We start from the raw sequence: 21107 nt of genomic DNA on the forward strand, positions 1-21107 counted from the left end.
CTTCAGATTTCAACTGTACTGCATACATCCCCTAGAATGACATGTTCTAGTTGTAGTTCCTGATCCTGACCTGGAATCAGAATAAAATTTTATATTAGCATGTAGGACTTGCTCCAGGTTCACACAGCTAATAAGTGGCAGAGGCAGGATTTGAACCTGTCTGTAGATCTCCTATCTAGTGTTATTTCCCACATATCACACATAAATATACTTTTGAGTTAATTGTATTCCTAGCTGTTGAGAATAATGGCAAAAATTGGAAAATTTGGGGGTCATACTATACTAGCATATATTGAAGTATTTTTATGATTTGAAAACTCATATTGTCTTCTGGTACTGATGGCAAAATTCTGTCTTGATTTTTTTTTTTTTTAATAGAGAGAGAAGATTCATGAGAGATGCAAGACTATTTGTCCTCCAAAAGATACCTTTGATAGGACTCTCTTACATACTCATGGTATGGCACATATTTTAAGATCATATAATATAGTACTTTGAGCAACGTAAGAACTTTTATACTTGATTGAATGAATGAATGAAGAAAGTAACAATTTGGATTTATTGTCTCCATAAGAATAAGTGCATATTCTACTTCCTAGTAACATTTTTGTACTTTATTACAATAATAACTGTAAAAAATATTTTTAATAAGATCTCTTCTTCCTTTTCCTCCTCCTCTATCCCAATATGTGTGTTTGGTGGTAGTACCCTTGGCAAAGAAGACTGTGTATGACTAGGAAAAACAATTTTTAAAAAAATTTCAGCCTTTTGCATAGAAAATCAAATCTTTGATTTTAGTAATTCTTTGAGTTGATATATATATAATATGAAAATTTTTCTTAATTTTTCTATTCCTTAAATTAAAGCCTTTTTAAAAATTTTTTGTTGTTATTAGATTTCGAATTTGTATCATTTTAAACAAAGTTTCTCTGCTGTATTTTCTGTCTCCTCTTGGATTGTTTTAAAGTTCATGGAAGTTTGTGGTAACTACCAAACAGACCAGATTTAATCTCACTAATACTTTATATTCAGTTGATCATTATAAAATATTTTGTTTCCTCTAGTAAAATAGACATGTAACATAAAAGATTGTTAAGGCAACTACACAGTTAATGGAAACTGACTTTGACACGTAATATTTCCTTTTCAGTGCTTAGCACAGTGCTGGTCATACAGGAACCAGAAACATGGGTGGCAAATGTACGAATGTTGATGTAGTTATTGTGTTGTGGTCCCCTAGCTACAAGAAGTTTTGATCAAGGCTACAGTGAAATAAAAAGTTTTCATCGCACATTCTTTTCTCTTTCTTGCAGATAAATCCAGGACAGATCTGGAGCAAGTACCTAAGGTACTTTAGAGAAAAACTGCCTTTCAGATTTTCAGAATTTTGTCTTTCAAGAATAGCTCACCTTGAGCTCCTTCTTCATGTGATCATAGATCTGGAGCTGGAAGGAAAATTAGAAGTCATAGTCCAACCCCCTATTTTACAGATGAGGAAACTGAGGCCCAAGGAAGTTAGTCAACTTGCCCTTAAGCCTAATGAAAATTAGAGATTAGGAAAGTTACTTTTATAGTTTCTAGCTAATTTTTCTTCTCTCTATATTAATTCAGGGGAAAAGACCAGGGGAAAAAAATTTGAAGAGGTAGGGATAATTTTCATTTGGTAATGGTTCAGGTTAGAGGAGTCAGGAAAGGCTTCACTAAAGAAGGTGGTACCTGTGTTGGACCTTGAAGGAAGGGAAAGATTTCGTTGTGTAGAGGTGAGGTGGGCTTCTAGGAGAAGTCAATTCAGGACTTGAGCAAACGCCTGTTTTGCTTGGGAGAAGAGATAGAATGAAAACCTGGGAAGAAGTAGGTCCAGTTTAGCAGGAATATAGAGTAATAGGAAGAGGGAGTAGATTGTAGAGTAGAATCAGATTGTAAAGGACCTTTAATACTAAGGTAAGAAGTTCTTATTTTATTTTGTAAATAGCCACTGAATACTTCGGAATAGAGGAGTGATATGATTAGAAAAGTCCATTAGGAAGATTACTCAGAAAGTGTGTAAAGGATGAATTGGAGAGGACAGAGACTTGAGGTAGGAAGTATAATAAGGATGTTACCACAGAAGGTCAGGAAAGAGACAATGAGAATCTGAACTAGAGTGGTCAAAATGGAAATAGATATGTTCTGACCCCCTACATATGTCCCTTAAGGGTCTGTATTAGGTCTGCTTCCTTTTTTTCCCCACCATGTCTTTTCACTTGGTGACTTCAGTTTTCACCTCCCTGTGGAGACTCCCACATACGCCAATGGGACATCTTCAACTAGATGGCATTCATCCAAAACAGAATTCATTATCTGACCACTCGCTCTCAAATGCACTCTTCTTAACTTAAAACGTAAACGTTTTGTTTTTTTTTTTTCAATTGCACTGTTATCCTTCTAGTCACTCTGGTTTGTAACCCTCAGTGTCATCTTCAGCTGACCCTCACATCCTATGCATTGTCACAGCATTTTCATGTCAATCCTTTGCTCTCTACTCACACGGCCCCCACTCTAGTGAACTATTACAGTAGCAGCCCAATTAATCTTTCTGCTTCATATCTCTCCCCTTTCTGATCTGTCCTCCATGTAGCTTCCAAATTGGTAGTCTTAAAGCAGAGATCTATGTTATTTCCCTGATGAAGAAACGTTGAAGCAAAACTCCCTGTTATATATAAAACACACCTATGTAGGGCATCCAAAGCCCTCACAAACTGTCTGCAATTTATCTTTCCATACTTAACATTATTCCTCTTCTCATATACTGTTTTTGTCCTACTAACCTACTTGTTTTATATTCATGGTATTCCATACATGATATTTTATCTGCCTCTGTGGCTTTGTACAAGCTCTTTCCTTGTATGTCTAAAATGCCCTCTACCCTTTACCTCCACCCTACGTAAATCCCTAGCTCCTTCCAAAGCTTAGCTCAATTGTCAGTTTTCACAGGATACCTTTCTTGATTCCCCTCAGTGGTTAGTGCCTTCCTTGACCAAAAACAAAAAATCTTTTGTGTTTGTGTTATATGTGGTTTTTTTGACTTACCAGTATAGTTTCCTTCCAGCTCACTCTGGTCAAGAATGATTTAGTTTTTGTTTTTTTTAATCCTGAGGACCTACCACAATACCTTGTACATAAGAGATGCTGAGTTGTACTTATTGAATGAATGAAAGAAAAGATGAGTTTAATTTAACTTTGGGGTGCCAGCAGGACATCTAAGTAGAGATAGCCAAAAGGCAGTTGGGAATTTCATTATTTCTTTTCAAGGATGTCGTTTGTCCTTTGGATACAGATAACTATTCTTGCTTTCTGAGTACTTCCCTACCTAGCAGATAAGAGCATTCTCTAGGAGTGATGTGAGAGGAAAGACTAAAGAAAGATCAGGGAACCCAGACTTCCACATTGCCCTCCAATAGAGAGAGTGTGTGATCCTGTCCATTTCACTGCCTCAGGTCAAGCTGGTTTGATTAGATAATATATATTAGTTATTTGGAATCTTAAAAGAAATCACACATTTCTTTTAATTTGCTTATGCTATTCACATGTAGTATTTTATAGATTAATTACTCATAGTCTTATGAATGCTTGAAGGGATATGACAAAGTGCTTTTGAGTGATTGAGATAATTTTTTTTTCTTTTAGATTTTTTTGAAACAAGATTTTGCCTTGGAAGATCCCTTAACATTTAATTCTGTTTTACCATGGTCTCACTTTAATACTGCTGGGGGAAAAGGAAATCGTGATGCAGCATCCTCAAAGTTGCTTCAAGAAAAGGTGAATTCTCATCTTGAGATTATTCACTGTGACTTTTGAAAGTCATATAGAAAATTCCATTTTTAAGAAGTGGTATCATTTCTTTGTAAGAAAATAATTACTTAGTTTTAAGAATTTCTTTTAATGTTTTAACCTCACTGTTGGTAATTATTAAGCCTACAAACTTTGACTAAGAAAACAATAAAATCCTTTCTCCTCTGTAAGGGGGTTTTCAAATTATTGGTGGAAGAAGGAGGAAAATTTGTTGTTCAAGACTCTTTCCTCTCATATTTAAGAGAATTTTCATTTGAAGCTATATGTTACATAGCATTGCTGTTTTTACTATGAGCAAAAATAACAGCTTAGAATTTTACTTATGCAGTCATTTAAAATGACAAGTGAAATGGAGAATTTTGGCTCATTACCTTCTTTAAGTTGCTAGGAGGCAATGTAGTATAATAAAAATAGTTGAGTCAGAAAACCTGGGTTGGAATCTTGAAATTTTTTTTTTTTTTACTTTGGGCAAATCATTTCATCTTCTGAGCCTTATTTTCTTCATTGGTAAAATGAGGACAGTAATACTTATACCTCCTGCCTTGGAATTGTGAGGAAAATGCTTGATAAACTTAAATCGCTATAGAAGTGTGTTAGTCTTATTAAAGATTTTATTTTTCATAAATGTCTCATTAAACCATGAAATGACAGTTTGTAATCTGTCATAAATATTTTCCTGTTTAGTTCACAAAAGTGATTGTTTTGAAATAAAACTTTTTGTTGTTAAAAACAAAGTACAGTAATTTAATTTCAGCCTATTTTGTACTCAGTTTTATTGACCAGCATCTTTTCTTTAAAACTTGTTGAGTAAATATGGGTAGACATCTGCATACAATAATTTGTACCATAAATTATTAAGTAGTTAAAATTGGCATTTGAGGTTTGGATGTTTCACTTCAAATTCATGTTCATTATTTCCAGAGTACATGTCCTTTAAAATTGTAATAGAAATTAAAGATCCACAGTTTGATCAGACTATAAAAGACATCAGTGTTTGGTCTGTGTTTGGTCTCTGTTCCTTCTCTCTGACTCAGGGTGAGAACATTCATACAGTGTCAGATAGTGATTGCTTATCTGTGAAGAAAATGCTTTGCTTTACTCGCTAGTGACACCTTATGGCAAACTGAAAGCCTAACCCTGAGAAGCTCCTGAGTATGTCTGAGTCCTCAACAATGAATAACTTTTATTAGGAAAAAAGGGGGAAAGGATCAGAGAATATCCCTTTTCTCATAGACCACAATAAAGAGCTTGCCTTCCCTTTACCAGCAATCCTACTTTGAAAAAGACTAGTTCCTTTAAATATGTTTAACATGATTGTACATGTATAACCTATATTAGATTGCTTGCTGTCTTGGGGGGGATGGAGAGGGAAGGAAGGGATAAAAATTTGGAACTCAAAATTTTATAAAAATGAATGTTGAAAACTATCTTTACATGTAACTGGAAAAAATAAAATAGTATTAAGGAAAAAACCACTTGTTCATTTGCTATGCATTTATTTTAAAGTGTGGATTTAAAGATGGAAGGAATTTTAGAGATCTTTTCCAGCCTCTTCATGTTACAGATAAGGAAACAAAGATCCATAGAGATTTGTGATTTTCTGGAATGATTCAAGCTACTTTCCCACCCTTGAACTCTCCAAAGGAAAGATAAAATCCCCTTTAAATTTTTCTTAAGGAACTAATTTTTAAACATCTCTGAAAGAAAATAGGAAATCGTATCTAAACATTTTAACTTATATGGGGAAAATTTATAAATTCTAATTTAGGAGGTATTTATTGGGGTAGGTGCCATTTCCATTTCTTAAAAGTGGTGTGTCTTTAAGTAGGCTCAGGATTGCCTCAGTATTGAGGGAAAGGTTTAAGCAACTAGTTGTGAACAAGAATGGCATATATAGGATTATCTTATATTTAAGGAATATGTATGGTTAGGAAATAGGAAACATTGAAGTGTTCTTGCTTTTGGAAATTAGAATTTATTTGGTTTTGCAAAATTAGTAATTAAAGTTTGATTGTGTTTGAAATAAAATATCATGTAAATTGGCTTTGGGGGCTTTTTTATTATAAAGATTTTAAAATCTAGAGTTGAAAATGAGACAGAATTTGAGCAGACTGAGAATAAAATTAATTGAAAGAACAGAGAATTCTTTCTGATCTAAGTGATCTCTAAGGAAGAGCTTGTTGTTTCGTTAAAAATATTCTATATACACTTGTAACTGGACTGGTGTTGTTAAGATGTAATTGAGACAGGAGGATCATAAAAGGATTTGTGTCTCCCCCTCTCAGGATCGTAGATCTAGAGCTGGCAGGAATCTCAGGTTAGTCCAACCCTCTGATTTTACAGATGAGGAAACTGAGGCCTAGGGAGGTTAAGTGATGTTTGAAAGTCACACAGGTGGTGGTAATGCTATGTCCTTTGGAACTGGAGAACTCAATTCATTGGATGTTTAAATGTTACCACGTGCAAAGCCCTGATAATACCGACTTCAAGAGCATAGTTCTGGTGAGGGGTGTAAGATACATATGTAAGTAATATCATTTGGAATGTGATAATTGTGTAAGGAAGGTCAAAAGAGACAAGATAGTCAGTAGAAAGAAAGGTCACTTCTAGGTGGTGATGTTTGTGAGGAGGACTAGCAAAGGTTTTGTGGAGGAAGTAGGGCCTAAACGTGGTCTCGAAGGAAGGGAGGGATTTCAGTGGGCTGAATAGTTCGATCCAGGAGTCATTTCTGTTGTGGTCTTTGCCCCTTCTTCCATGTTCATGATTGATTTATTCCTCTTATGGTCCGGTTGCAAGGTAATTTTTGTATTTCTCAGCTTTTGGAACTTCAAGGTTGTCTGTTCTAACAAAATCCATAGTCCACCATAGAGAATAGCCTCAAATTTAGTATGTACCCTCTCAATATAGAAAAATCCACTTTCTCCATAAATGGAAACCCTTCTGCTGTACCATTAATAATTCTCATCTGCTGAATGGTAAATCACAGAATCTGAGTTGGAGAAGACTTCCAAGGCAGTCTGACTCACCTTGTTCTTGAATGATAATACCTCAGTAAATGATTAGCCTTTGCTTGAAAACCTCTAGTGCAGGGAAGCCCACCTTCTCCCAGGACAGTTCATTTCCCTTCTGGAGAGCTCTAATCCTTGGGAACTTTTTCCTTGCATCAGACCTATGTTTGCTCTGTTGCAAGCTGCACAGTTTGCTCCTGCTCCTGCCCAGTGAGGTCAGGTATGATAAGGCTACAGGAGGCAGTATGATATATAGTAGAAGTGTGTTAGTCAGGAGACACCTGGGTTTAAATCCTGCCTATGACATTCATTAGTGACCATTGACTCATTTAATATTTTTGAGGCAGAGTTTCCTCGTCTATAAAGTGGGGATAATAAGAAACTACCTTAGAGGGTTGCAAATGAGATAGTGCATAGAAAGGAGTTTGCACATCTTAAATCACTATATAAATGTGATGGTTATTGATAATATTATTGTGTCCACATCTGAGCCTTTTAAACCCTTGTTGGACAGCTGCCCTGTTTTCCCTGATTTTTGTTTTCTCCAGACTAAGTGTCCCCACGATCTTCAAAGTCTTACATCTTGGTCACTCTGTCCTGGATGATCACCAGCTTACTGGTGTTCTTTCTAAAATGAAACTGATGTGATCTGACTAGGACAGAATAAATGCAGCAGCGTTGTCATCTCCCGCATCCTAGAAATGGGTACCTCTTGTAATTCAGCCCAAAATTTCTTTAGTTTTCTTGGTTCCTGCTTCTCCCATTTGACTTGTACTTGCTGTTCCCTGAAAATTCTGGATTGTTTTTAGCTTAATTGCTTTCTTGTTATCCTTCCCTCATCTTGTACTTGTAGAATTCATTTTTTTCCCAAGATTATGTGTTTCCCTCTACTAAATATCATCTTATTAGATTCTGCTCTGCATTCTAGCTTGTCAAGAACTTAATGAATGTGGACTGCCCTTTAATGTGTTGGCTTTGTGTCATCTGCAGGTTTCACAAGCATGCCATCTATGCCTTCATCCAAAGTGTTGATAAAAATATTAAAGAACATGGGGCAAAGCACAGATCCCTTCTCATATTTAACTGAGAAAGCAGCTCTCTTTTCTCTCTTTTGGGAGGACCCTCAATGGAGAGTTCCAGTTTGGAGGTAGAGATTTGGCAATCATTTTCACAGTGGTAGTATTAACGCTGTGTAATTGGGTGAGATTATTAAAGAAGAAAGTGTAGGCAGACAAGAGTAGAGGACAAAACCTTGGAGGGCATTCACACTGGAAGAAGAGTAAGAGGAGGAGACAGTGGATATCAAAAAAGAAGTAAGCAGAGGTAGGAGATAACCAGTTCTGAGCACTATTCCTGAAGCCAAATGCAGGAGATGATCAGTTCTGTTGCATGTAACCGAAAGTATTGGATTTGGCAGTGATGGTTGGTGGCTGTAGAAGGAACGGCTTCAGGGGCATTGTGGGTACAAGATGCTAGGGGTGATAGAGGTGAAGTCAGTAAGAGCACAGCTTCTTTTTCTTGACCTAATGAATTTTTTTTTGTTTGTTTCACATAAAGGCTGCTACAGTTGGGAGATTACCTGATCCAGTACTCTTTCAGATCTGGCCATGTGATTGTTGTGGCTTCTGTATTTATTTTGGCTTGCAAGAAATGCACACATTAGGAAAACTTGTACTTGATTGATTATAACAGCATATGATTTTTTTTCCCTCCATTCTTAAGCTGAGCCATTATCTGGATATTGTGGAAGTAAACATTGCTCATCAGATCTCTCTACGTTCAGAAGCATTTTTTCATGCAATGACCTCTCAGCACGAATTGCAGGACTACCTCAAGAAAACTTCCCAGGCTGTAAAAATGCTTCGAGATAAAATTGCACAGATTGATAAAGTAATGTGTGAAGGATCTCTGCACATTTTAAGACTGGCACTTACCAGAAATAACTGTGTAAAAGTGTACAATAAATTGAAGTTAATGGCCACTGTGCACCAGACTCAGCCTACAGTACAGGTGTTGTTATCCACTTCTGAATATGTTGGAGCCTTGGACTTAATAGCAACAACCCAAGAGGTTCTACAGCAGGAACTTCAGGGCATCCATAGTTTCCGGTATGTACTCAGTAAAGTATTACGTCATACTTGGCATGTATTAAAATGTCCACTTGAAACATTTAGAATATGTTTGTAATTAAGGGGGGGAAGCTTGCCCTTTCCTGGTATTTAGTGGTGTTTTCAAGTTTTTAATGTTATAATAGTAGTTGTAGTAACAAGATAAAAAACTGTGTATATTATGGGGACATTTGGATAAAGGCATAAAACAATCCTAATTGAAGAAATTAATATTTGTAGCTGCCTGCTTGTAACTTCAGCAGTTTATTTTTTTTCTGTGACTTGAAAACAGTTTAAAGATAATGAAAGCCCTTTAAAAATCCTGTTTGCTCAACTGATTTTAAGATAACAATTTGATAAGTTTGGGAGAAAAAAAACAACAAACCCAAACCTGCCTCATTGAGCTAGGCATGGCTCAGTTACTATATGTTGACCTAGGTTTGTACTAGTATAGTATTTTTAAAAATCTGTACTAAAGATTTCATTAATATAGGGAACTCTCAGGGTAGAAATTCCTTCTACTGATGTAGAAACTTAGTGTCTTAGAGAGTTGTTAGAGTTCTGAGAAGTTAAGGTCAGGTTTTCCTTATTCTGAGATTAGCCCTCTGTCCATGTGCCTCTCATAACTCTTTATTGGAAATGAAAACAGGACTTTGATGAATACTTGATACTAGCTAAGTAAGTGTGAAATCCTATTCTAGGGTTTTTCTTTTGAGAATAATTAAAGAGTAATTCTTTGAATATTCTTTTGAATCATTTGAAAATACTTTAAGAATATAAGGTTTTGGTTCTTTCAAACCATTTCAACCAAGTTTAACCCATTTCAGTCCACCAAAGTTGACTTCATATATTCAAATGTAAACCCTTGTATGGTAAAAAGAAATTGCATTCCAAACCTGGCATAATAAATTAGATGCAAATAGAATTTATTAGCATTACTTCAACTTCAAGGAGACTGTACTGCATTGTAGAGTAATCAGTAATAGCCCTCCTAGCTGCCAGAGCTGTCCGAAGGTTTTTGCCTGTATTCAAAAGTATCAGCGAGGCTGTTTTGAAGCACTGATTTGTTAATTATTGGTGTGTTTTTCATTTTCATTTTCAGCTACTTTCCTTTGCTCTTTAGTTTGACTGATGCCATTTTGTTGAGGGCTTCCATGCTTGGAATATGACTTCCTCACACCAACAACTACTGTATTTGCAGTTTCATTGATGTATACTCTTTAAGAGCTATAGTTTTATCTCCTTGGAATAATATCCATATTAAAAATCACAGAATTTTTAAAAACACAACAAAGGAGAGTAATGAAATGTATGTATGGCATAAAATCTATCGCTTAGCTGACAAAGAACTAGCTAAATATACAGAAACCACTTAGTCCAATTTCATATGGTCATATAGTCTGAATTAGCCTAGATGCAGTAGAAGTACAAGTGCATAATCATTGCCTTCACAAATCAAAACCATATGAAAATTACTGCTTGTCTCAAGTAAGTCTCACATCACTGTATATTTATGTATAAATACACGTGCATATGCTCGCTCATGTATTTATAGTTAGTTCATATGCATTTATTAATTTCTATACTAAAGACTGGGAATACAAAAAAGGCAAAAACACTGTCCCTACACACACACACACACACACACACACACACATACACTCTCTCTCTCTGTGTGTGTGTATATATATATATATATATATATATAGTGTAGTGTAGTGGGGTAGTAGATTAAGAAAAACTTCTTGTAGAAGTTGAGATTTGAACTGAGTCTTAAGGAAAACTGGGAAGCAGAGGTGAAGAGGGAGAGCAGTCCATGCTTGGGGGACAGACAGTTAAAGACCTGGAGTCTGGAGATAGCGTATTGTATGTAAGTAATAGCAAGAAGGTCAGTATTTCTTGGGTTGTAGTATATTGAAGGTAGTAAAGTAGAATATTGGAAACAGAAAGGGGCTATTTTGTAAAGGACTTAAAACAAGATTTTCCATTTGCTCCTAGACGTAATAGACCTGTGTTTGTTATGTGTGACATGATCAGACCTCCCTTTAGGAAGATAACTTTTGCAGCTGAGTGGAGTATAGACTAGACTGGGGAGAGACTTGAGACGTGGAGACCAGCCAGAATGCTGATGAAGGCCTGCACTTACTCCCCTCTCTCCACATATTCTTTGGTCCAGCCATACTGGACTACTTGTCGTTCCTTAGACTCGATGTTCTTATCTATACCCATATCCTTGCTGTGGCTGTCCTCTGGGCTGTGAATTCTCTCTCCCCTCACCCCTCTTTCTTTTAAATCCCTGACTTCCTTCAAGACTGAGTTCATTTACCACCTTCTCTGCAGAATGCCTTTTCTTATCCTCTTAGCCACTAGTGCCTTCCTCTCTAAGACTGTCCTCCATTTATGCTGTACGTATCTTATCTGCATCTGTTTATTTGTGTGGTCTCCTCCATTGGAAGGTAAACAATTTCCAAAGGTTAGAATAGTGTTTTTACCACAGAGATCTTAACGAATTTTTCCTCATTGATTGACTTAAATTAACAAAATTTTCTAGTTTGTTTCAAACTTTTGTTCTTCCAAAGGTGTTAGATTGAGTGCTGCAAGTCTCTGAGTAGGTATGGATTTTTAGAATATAATGATATGGAAGTGGGTTCACATGTCTACATTGTAGAAACAGTATTATCTTTTGATAAGTGTAGAGCAAAACATCATTTTAGCATATTTTTCCCACATGCTGCAAGGAGCAATATTATTATCAATGTGACCAAACACCACCCCTCCCCATCCTCCACCCCATCTCTGTCTCTCTTGCCATTAATTGGGAAAGAAATTTAACAGACCATTCAAATGATTTATTGGTGGTATGATAACATTTTCCACTCTCTTTCAAACATTTATTAACTGGAAGTAATATGCTTCAAGATGAATATATATTCATGATAAGAAATAAAATCATCTCACTTTGTTAAGTAGAAGTTCCAAGTTGGCTCCAGTGGAGAGGAAAAAAGAGAAAAACAAAGGACATCTGCTGTGAGGGACATATTTTAAAACTCAGGTCATCCTTCATTCTCTCCTTATGTGCTTCAATCTGAAGAAAAGATAGCTCTTCTGGCTGAGGCCAACTTCTTCATTTGTGCTCTTATTGTACCCCTTTCCACTTCTCTCTGTCCCATTAGTCCCAGAAATTTGCCTCCTCAGTTATTTCCTTTCATCTTAAGTCTCTAATTATTCACTAATTCTTTCCCTGTAGCTTACAGAAATTTCCAGGTCTCAACCATCCTAATCCCTGCCTTCTACCTCAAAAGCTCCTTCATTCTGACCTGTCATTCAGTAAAGATACCATTCTCTATCTAGATCCCCATTCTTTTTTATAACCCAGACTGGAAAACGGATTTATCAGCATTTAGTACTCCATTTCCTCATCTCTGAACCCTTTATACTCTGCAACCTACCACTTGACTAAATACTGAAATTGCTTCCTCCAAGGTAACCAGAGGCCCCCTCAACTTCCAAGTTAACCCAGTTTGGGACCTTAGGGAGCAGATATAGTGTCCCACATTCTGGTGCTTGGTGTTAGGTTAGCTGTAGGCCAGCATTGAGGGGCAGGAAGGTCCTGGACTTCTACCTTATACTATTTCCAATCTCTTAATCTCCCAGTGCTCTTAGCTCACTTTTTAAGACTAGATTTCAGAGAAGTTGCCAAATTGCATCAGTCTCCATTGGAAGGTCATCATACTGATGAAATCGTAGGGAAAAGTTTATTAATAGTAGGAAAAAAATACACAAATATAATAGGGAATGTATTTGTTGATCCACTTTGCCAAATACCCAAGTGGCAGGACTATAGCTCAGAACTCCGGCCTGCTTTTTAGGGTTAGCCAGATTTTACACTTAAGGGAGCAAAGGGAGATAGAACTTTTTGATATATATTAACCAAAAGTAAATAAACTCCAAGCCCATTTTAAGTAGTCCGGATCATTAATAAGCCAGATAAAGAAGACCTTTGTGTCCTTCCTTCATTCTGTGGGACAAGGGACCTAGTCTGGCTGCTAGATTATATCAACCAATAAATCTTGATAGCTTTTTCTCAGTCCTTATCCTTCTTTGTGACCTCTCTGCTTTTGACACTTGATTATCTTTCTCTTCACAGATACACTCTCTTGCCTTGCTTCTGTGACCTTTTTGTCTTCCTAGTCTCTTTTCCTAAATTATAATTCATGTCTTATCACTCAAAACTGTCTTCTGTTTTAGCTCTCTTCTATCTCTACACCGTGTCTTCACATTCTTCCTTTGAATCCGTTATATATTGGATACAAAGTGTATATGTATGTGTTTTATGTCTATATACATGAATGTAGACATATTTATACATATATACACATACAAATAGTGTATTTACTTATATGTAGGCATGCTGTACCCTCTCCCTGCCCCATAAACTTTTTTGAGGAAAGGGGCTATTCATTCTTATCTTTATATCCCCAATATCTAGCAAAGTGGTGGCACGTAACAGATAATAAATAAATGCTCATTTGTTGATTCATGATCAGCTCTTCTAGGTTCACCTGCCATTTCTAAGCAGATAATTCCCAAATTTGTGCATCTAGTCCAACATCACCAACTAACTGCCTTCTAGACTTCCCTGTTTACAAGTAGGTTTAGGTGGTATTTCAAACTTGGCATAATCAAGAACCAAACTCATCTTTCCTCCTCAATATTCTTTTCTTCTAAATTTTCTTTTTCTTTTCTTTTTTCTTAAGGAATTCTTCCCGTTAGGTTCACAACTTCACTGTATCTTTAGCTCTTTTTGTGCTCTTGATCCTGTCCCCTCATGTTTTCTTCTAGGAAATTGCCTCCTTCATCATTTTTCTCATTTTCATTCTCTTATTTCTAGCTGCCAGCTGGACATGTCTATTTGGATAGCCATTTGATATCTCAAACCAGAGGTATCTAAAACATAACTCACTTTTGCTCCTCCTAAATTCACCCTTCCTCCAAACTTTCTCTTTCTGTCTTTTCCAGTCAGCCACGTTGGAGTCATCTTTGATGACTTGCCTTCCATAACCAACCAAATACCAAGTCTTAGGATACTAACACATAAATATCTCTTATCCGTCTCCTTCTGGCCACTGCCTTGATACTTTATCCCTAAGCTACTGTAATGTAGACTTTTAATTGTTCCTCCTACTTCCATTCAAGTCTTTCCCTGCTCTACACTATCTTCTACACATCTGGCTAATTTTTTTAAGACATAGATCTGACCATGGCAATTACTGCTCAAGAACTTCAATAGTTCCCTGTTACCTCTAGGATAAAATCCATACTCTTCAGCTTGGCCTTAAAGGCTTCCACAATCTGACTTTAATGTTGTTTTTTAGATTTATTTTATATTACTCTTCTTCACATACTTGATGTTTCTGGAAAACTGACCTGATTTGATTTTTCATGTCATTTTTTTGACTTTGCCTGAAGTTTTCCATGCCTATTAGTCCTTAGTTTTCTTCAAAACCCATCCCACTTGGCACCTCCTACACAAAGCCTTTCCTGATTTAGATTACTTTGTATTTATTCATCTGTGTACATGTGCTGCACCTTCCACCAAAGTAGAGTATAAGCTTTTTGAGATTGTGAATGCTTTGTTTTTGAATCTCAAGTGCCTAGTATATAGTATATATATAATAGATACAATTTTTTTTACTTGTTTGCAAAATTAAATTGAAAAAACTTTATGTTGATAAAGTTTTGCTTATTATTTTTAGATCTTAAAATGCATTTTTAGGTTTTAATGAATATTTAGGTAATATCTTTGTGGTTTTTTTATAGGCACCTAGGATCACAACTTTGTGAATTAGAAAAACTAATAGATAAAATGATGATTGCAGAATTTTCTACTTATTCTCATAGTGATTTAAATAGACCACTGGAAGATGACTGTCAAATTTTAGAAGAGGTATGTATTTTGAATTATAGAAGAAAAATTAAAGTCTTTGTTCATTAACAGTTCCCTTGCTTTTAACACATTTCTTCCAAAATAAGTCAAGCAAAAATCTTGTCTGTGCTTAATTCTTTTTTACTGTATCAAAGTTCATAAGCTAGAAAATTATAATCACAGTTTTGTTACTGACTAGCTGTGTGATCTCAGACAAATCACTTAACCTCTCTAATTGAATTTTTTCATCTGTAAAATTGGGGAAATGATGTCAGCTACGTCTATAGATTCTTTTTTGACCAGACCTGTAATTTCCTTGGTGTAAAAGCTAAGGAAACTGTCAGAGAAGGCTTTAAGAGTTTTTTGGAGTACTAAGAAGCTAAGTGACTTTTTCGTAGGAAACATAGCTAGTACAGATCAGAGGTGGTACTTGAACCCAAGTGGTCCTTATGTTGAGGTCCCACCTCTCTTCACTGTGTCATGTTGTCTCTAATCTTTATAGATGATGAGGGTCAGTTAATTTCGTATACTTGACAATGCTTCAAAAAATGAACTATACTCCATAAATATAAGGAATTTGTTATCATGTTACTTCATTCCTAATAGCAATCCTTTTTATATATACTTAGGCACACTCATCAACAGCCCTTTGAAGAGTAATTGTAATACTTGCTATATAGTCATGTAGTGCATTACCATTATTAAGACCTTTATATACCTTATTTGATTTGATTCTTAGTACAAGGTATGAGTCCTGCAGCCTTTACTATTTGGAATATCAGTGAGAATCAGGCAAAAAGCTACCAAGGGAAAAAAAAGACCTCACCAGCCATACTAGATGTCTCAGAATTCATCTATTAATCAAAAAGAGAGTCCTTTAGTCCTTCGCTCAAAGTCTTTACTCTTCTTCAAGACAATAATAAGTTTAGTTATTGGGTTTCTCAGCCTATCGCAAAGTAGAAAAAGTAAATTAGAAGAGAAACAGAGTACACAGATAGCCGTGAAAGGTAATAGTAGAGTGTGGGAGAGTGGAAAGGAAGAGAAAAAACAGAAAGGATGAGATTCTGTGGCCAGTTAGAGTAGGATGATTTAGCCCTATGTACTTACTAATCCTTGAGGGTGACACTGAATTTATATTCATAATTGCTATTCCATTACATTATATTCAGTATGCTTTAAGTAAGGAAGGAATGTATAAACATTTATATAGTGCCTGCGGTATATCAGGCACTGTGCTAAGTACTTTATAAATAATATCTCATTTGATCCTCACAGAACCCTGAAAGGTAGGTGCTGGTATTATTCACATTTTACAGTTGAAGAAACTGAGGCAAATAGAAGTTAAATGACTTGCCCAGGGTCAAACAGCTGCTAAGTGACTTGAGGCCAGATTTGAACTGTAGGCCCAGGGCTCTATCCACTCCAAAGAAATTTTAGACTATGTTTCAGTTAGATTTTTTTCCAGAATCATTAGCATTTTAAAAATGCTTTATTTTATTTATTCATTTATTTGGGAAAATCTCTTATGTGGAATACTTTCTTTGATACTGTCAAGCAAATGAGATATTTTTGTGTATGACATGAAAAATGTTGCATAATTATTAAAAATATGATATGTGGAAAGAAAGATAAGGGTATATCTAGTGAATTGGTATATTCAGATCTGGACAGCAAAAAAAAAAAAAACCAAAGCCGTTCCATGGCATTTGTGATTTTTGTTGCATTTTAGAGCCATTCTTAAAAGCAGCCAGATTTTGCTTTGCCATGCCAGCCTCAGTTGAAGCATTTTGGTGCAGTAGGACTCACCTACATTAAGGTATTCATTAAAAAAATGGAAGACAGAATTGCTAAGAATTGTTTTCTTTTTTCACTGACTTAGCAGGGAATACCATTTGCTGACTAGGGATCTGGTCTCCAGGTAGTCAAATCCATGCTATTGAATATTACTACTACTCTTGAATGAGGCTGATTTTTTATACATTAAGTACTTTGAAATGTGAATTATTAACATTTTCCTTGTTTTAATAGGAAAGACTAGTATCCCTTATATTTGGACTTTTGAAACAAAGAAAACTAAATTTTTTAGAAATTTATGGTGAAGAGATGATTATCACAGCAAAGAATATCATTAAACAGGTAATGGCCTTTTTCTTTGAGAGATTTTTATTTATGTTTGAAATGAACTGAGTACGGATTTGGACAATTCAATGTGTGAGTTCACTTGTTATTCCTGTTCTTTATTTTAAGTCCAGCTTTCCAAGACTGAGTTTACCATCTGTGAAATATAAAATACATTACTGAAAAACTAACTATCAGTGAACTGAACATAAAATATAGGGTTCTTATATAAAGAGAACAAAAATTCAGTTATTCTTACACTTTAAATTTTCTGAAACATCTTCACTTAAAAAAAAAATTCCCAAATTCTTATCAATGTGTAAACATATTTTTCCCCAAGTTATAGTCCGTATTTTGAGGATTACAAAATCTTCCAACCGTTGCTAATAATTGTGACAGTGGCACAGTGCAGAGGTTGTATCATGATAAGTAAAATGTGGTAGGATATCTGCAGTACTAAGTGTCTAAAACTTCCATTCTTCAGATAAACTCTCAAATGAAATACCTCATTTACTACCAGTAAGGGTATTATGACAGATAGAATTTTTTAACCTAAGTTTTGTAGCTATATTTTAACCCTTACGATTACCTTGTGTTTCCTTGAACCACTTCATGACTTTTAATACTGTGGTAAAACTGTTATGTAAACTTGTTTTTTAAAAATCTTGAACAATTTTAAGCAGTTTTAGTTTAAGTAATTTTAATAACTATTGGATGGTTATTCAAAAGAATATTTATGCTTGCATATGCCAATGAAGGAAATATTTGTGTAATACAGTAAAAGTGAGTTATATAATTTCATACAAACAAATAAACAGATATCTTTTACTTTGAAATTTTTCAGTGTGTGATTAATACAGTCTCACAGATAGAAGAGATAGACACAGAAGTTGTTGTGAAGTAAGTATAAATGTAGATCTGGGGGTGGGATGGGGATGTTAAGTGCCTTAAGTGTAAGTAATAAAAATTGTAACTCCTAGATAGTTTAAAGTAACATTTGTGAAATTATCAGAACACTAAGAAAGGCTAGTTTCTCAGGTATACCACATAGTTATAGAATCATACCTTTTTAATTATATACCATTGATTAGTGTGGAGATGACTCTGAATTGTTGAATACTTGTTCCCACTACGTATTTTTCATTTTTCCATGTTTTCATTCAGTTTTATCCTAATTTAGAAAAGAATAGTAATAATCCTTTCCACTCCAACTAATACTGCTTTAATCAGGTCCTACATTATCTTTTACCAGGGCTGTTGTAATTATCACTTAAATGGTCTTTTTGTCTCTACAATCCATTTGCCACACTGCTATCTGAGGCATCTTCCTAACATACTACTGGTCATGTCATTTTCCTAGTTAGAAATCTTCATTGGCTCCCATTGACTACCAAATAAAATTGATGGGCTTTTCATATGGTTTCAACTTATCCTTTCAGCCTTACGTCATACAGTTTTTCTTTCTGTGATTTACTCCCAGCCACACAGGACAATGCCTGTTCTCATCTTGTCCCTCCTGCCTCTCAGCCTTTGATTCCATAACCCCTAATCTGAAAAGGGTTTTTCTCCATCTCTTGAAGTTTGATCAGGGTCTAAATCAAATGTGAACTCCTTCATGAAATCTTTTGTAATATCCTTCACTCCAAATGGAAATGATCTCTTCCAGCTGAAGTGCCATAGAGCACATTGCCTGGACCTCTTCTTAGCCTCAAGTTATCGTCTGTATTTTTAGTATTTGTGTCCATGTATTGAGAATGGTCTGTCATATCTCTCTTTCCATCTGCCTTGGGGCCTTTGTCCTTCATCAAACCTCTCCTCATCATTCCTCCCTCCTTGAATCTCTAATGCTGTATTCCATCTCTACCCCTTGTTAGTTATGAACTTTTAAAAGTACTGTGTTAAGCGTTATACTTTTCATCATTTTCCACTTACCCGTGTGTGTGTTTCACCCCTGCCTATTAGATTTTAGACTTCTTTAGAGAAGGGAAAACTTCTGTTTTATCTTTGGGGCTACAGTTCTTTATGCGCATAATGAGTATTTACATATTTGTTGGATTTAGTTGAATAAATTTTCAAGCTACATAGGAACTCATTCGAAGTCTTAGAATGTTGTTATGAGTCCTTAGTGTTGTTACTGAACCCTTTCTGTAGTGTCTGACTGTGACCCCACTAGGGGTTTTCCTGGCAGTGCTCCTGGAGTGTTTGCCATTTCCTTCTCCACCTCATTTCACAGATGAGGAACTGAGGCAAACCGGGTTAAGTGACTTGCTCAGGGTCACATAGTTAGAAAGTGTCTGATGCTACATTTGAACTCAGAGTTGAGTTTTTCTGATTTCAAGCCCAGTGCTCTATCCACTGGGCAACTCGCTGCCCCATTAGAGTAAATAAGTAATCCTAATTTTATGAAATACTGTGTTTCTTGAAATAATTTTAGGTTTTGTAATTTTATTTTCTTCTATCTTTTCACAAATGTTTGGCTTCAGCTATATTAGAAAAAATTCTTTATGGTTAACAGCAGAAAATAAGTTATGAATTTTAAAAAGATCATTTTGTTGAGAAAAGATGATGTATTTTACTTTTGTTCCAGAATATTTTTTTTTTTTACATTTGGCCATGATTTATGTATTTCCCTATAAAAACTGTAGTACTTAGGGTTTAGTCAGTGATCATGAAACTTATTCACGTGGAAATAGTATACAGCGAACTTTCATATGTTGATACAGTTTATGAATCACTACGAGGTATTCAACAAGGAAAGCCTGGAAGACCATCATGTAGGGACAAACTTCCGATTTCAGTGAATCTAGTCACTTAATAATACATTAATAAAAATGTCTTTTTCTCTTCTGTAGCATATTATGTTTGAGACAGCACGGAATTTTTCAATTCAGTGGGTGGTGCAGTGTATAGAGTTCCAAGCCAAACTCAAGAAGATCTGAGTTCAAATTTGTCCTCAGACACTTCCTAGGTGTACCACCCTGGGCAAGTTAACTGAACCTTGGTCTGCCCTTAGTTTTCTTATCTGTAAAATGAGGATCATAATAGTACCTACATTTTAGGGTTGTTGTAAGGATCAAGTAAGATACTTTTTTTAAAGCCTTTAGCAGAGGACCTGGCCCATAGTGATGCTCTGTAAATGTTAGTTATCATTATCACCATCATCATCATTATCATCATTATTGTTATCAGTAATTTGCTGGTTAATTATTATTCATCTCAAAAAGAAATTGAACCAGGTGCAAAGGAAATACAGGGTGGCACTCTGGTCTATACGTATTTACCAGTACCAGTGAATGCTGTGCTTTCCTATGAGACCTAAACCAGGGAACCGTGCAGCAATGAAAAAGAACTATAGACAAATCCAGTGTTGTTAACAAGATAAAGTATGTTAAAATGCTTTAGGAGCCTTAAAGCAGTATATGTGTTAACTAGCTATTATTATCATTAACAAACTGAAAATTTTCAATAAAATTCCAGCAAAAAAAAAACTCTAACAATATATCTAAAACTTACTTGTAATGACCAACTTGGATTTATGCCAGAGATGCAAGCACAGTTCAACATTAAGAAAGCAATTAACATGATTACAGTAAAAACAAAAAGATCCAAACCATACGACTATATTAATGGATGCAGAAGAAGCATTTTGACAAAGTATAACAATCATTCGTACATAGGAAACATACACTGAGAAGGGACTTTTTAAATATGATTAAAATATATATATCTAGTGCCAAATGCTAACGTTATTTGCAATAGATACACTCTAGAAACTTTTATTAAAAATTCAGGGCTAAACCAAGGATGCGCCTTTTCCTTATTGTTATTTGAAATGCTAGCTATAGTAAATAAGACAAGAAAAAGAAATTCATGCCATTAATAAAAGAGGAGAGAAAATGATTCCTATTTAAAGGTGACATAAGTTTACTGAACCATAAAATAATCATCAAAGAAATTAATCAACATGATTAATAGCTTTAGGAAATTAGCAGTATATAGAATAAGTCCTTCTCTGTGTATAAAATATTTGGTAGTCTATCTTCCAAGTCACACTCAATATTCATAGAAATGTAATTATAAAACACCTTAAAGAAACAAAGAATGACGTGATTGGAA

At 35.3% G+C, this 21107-nt stretch overlaps 1 protein-coding gene across 1 annotated transcript in view; it reads left to right on the plus strand.

Annotated features, from left to right (window-relative positions):
• VPS54 (VPS54 subunit of GARP complex) overlaps positions 1–21107 on the plus strand; it is a 70681-nt gene that overhangs the window by 17154 nt on the left and 32420 nt on the right. Inside the window, exons 4-10 of the mRNA XM_072635416.1 lie at positions 379–457; positions 1314–1348; positions 3667–3798; positions 8562–8947; positions 14768–14894; positions 16902–17009; positions 17836–17891. Coding sequence (XP_072491517.1) covers positions 379–457; positions 1314–1348; positions 3667–3798; positions 8562–8947; positions 14768–14894; positions 16902–17009; positions 17836–17891 — 923 coding nt within the window. The remainder of the gene's footprint in view (positions 1–378; positions 458–1313; positions 1349–3666; positions 3799–8561; positions 8948–14767; positions 14895–16901; positions 17010–17835; positions 17892–21107) is intronic.

This window comes from Notamacropus eugenii, chromosome 1, assembly GCF_028372415.1.
Source record: "Notamacropus eugenii isolate mMacEug1 chromosome 1, mMacEug1.pri_v2, whole genome shotgun sequence".
Taxonomy (NCBI): Eukaryota; Metazoa; Chordata; class Mammalia; order Diprotodontia; family Macropodidae; genus Notamacropus; species Notamacropus eugenii.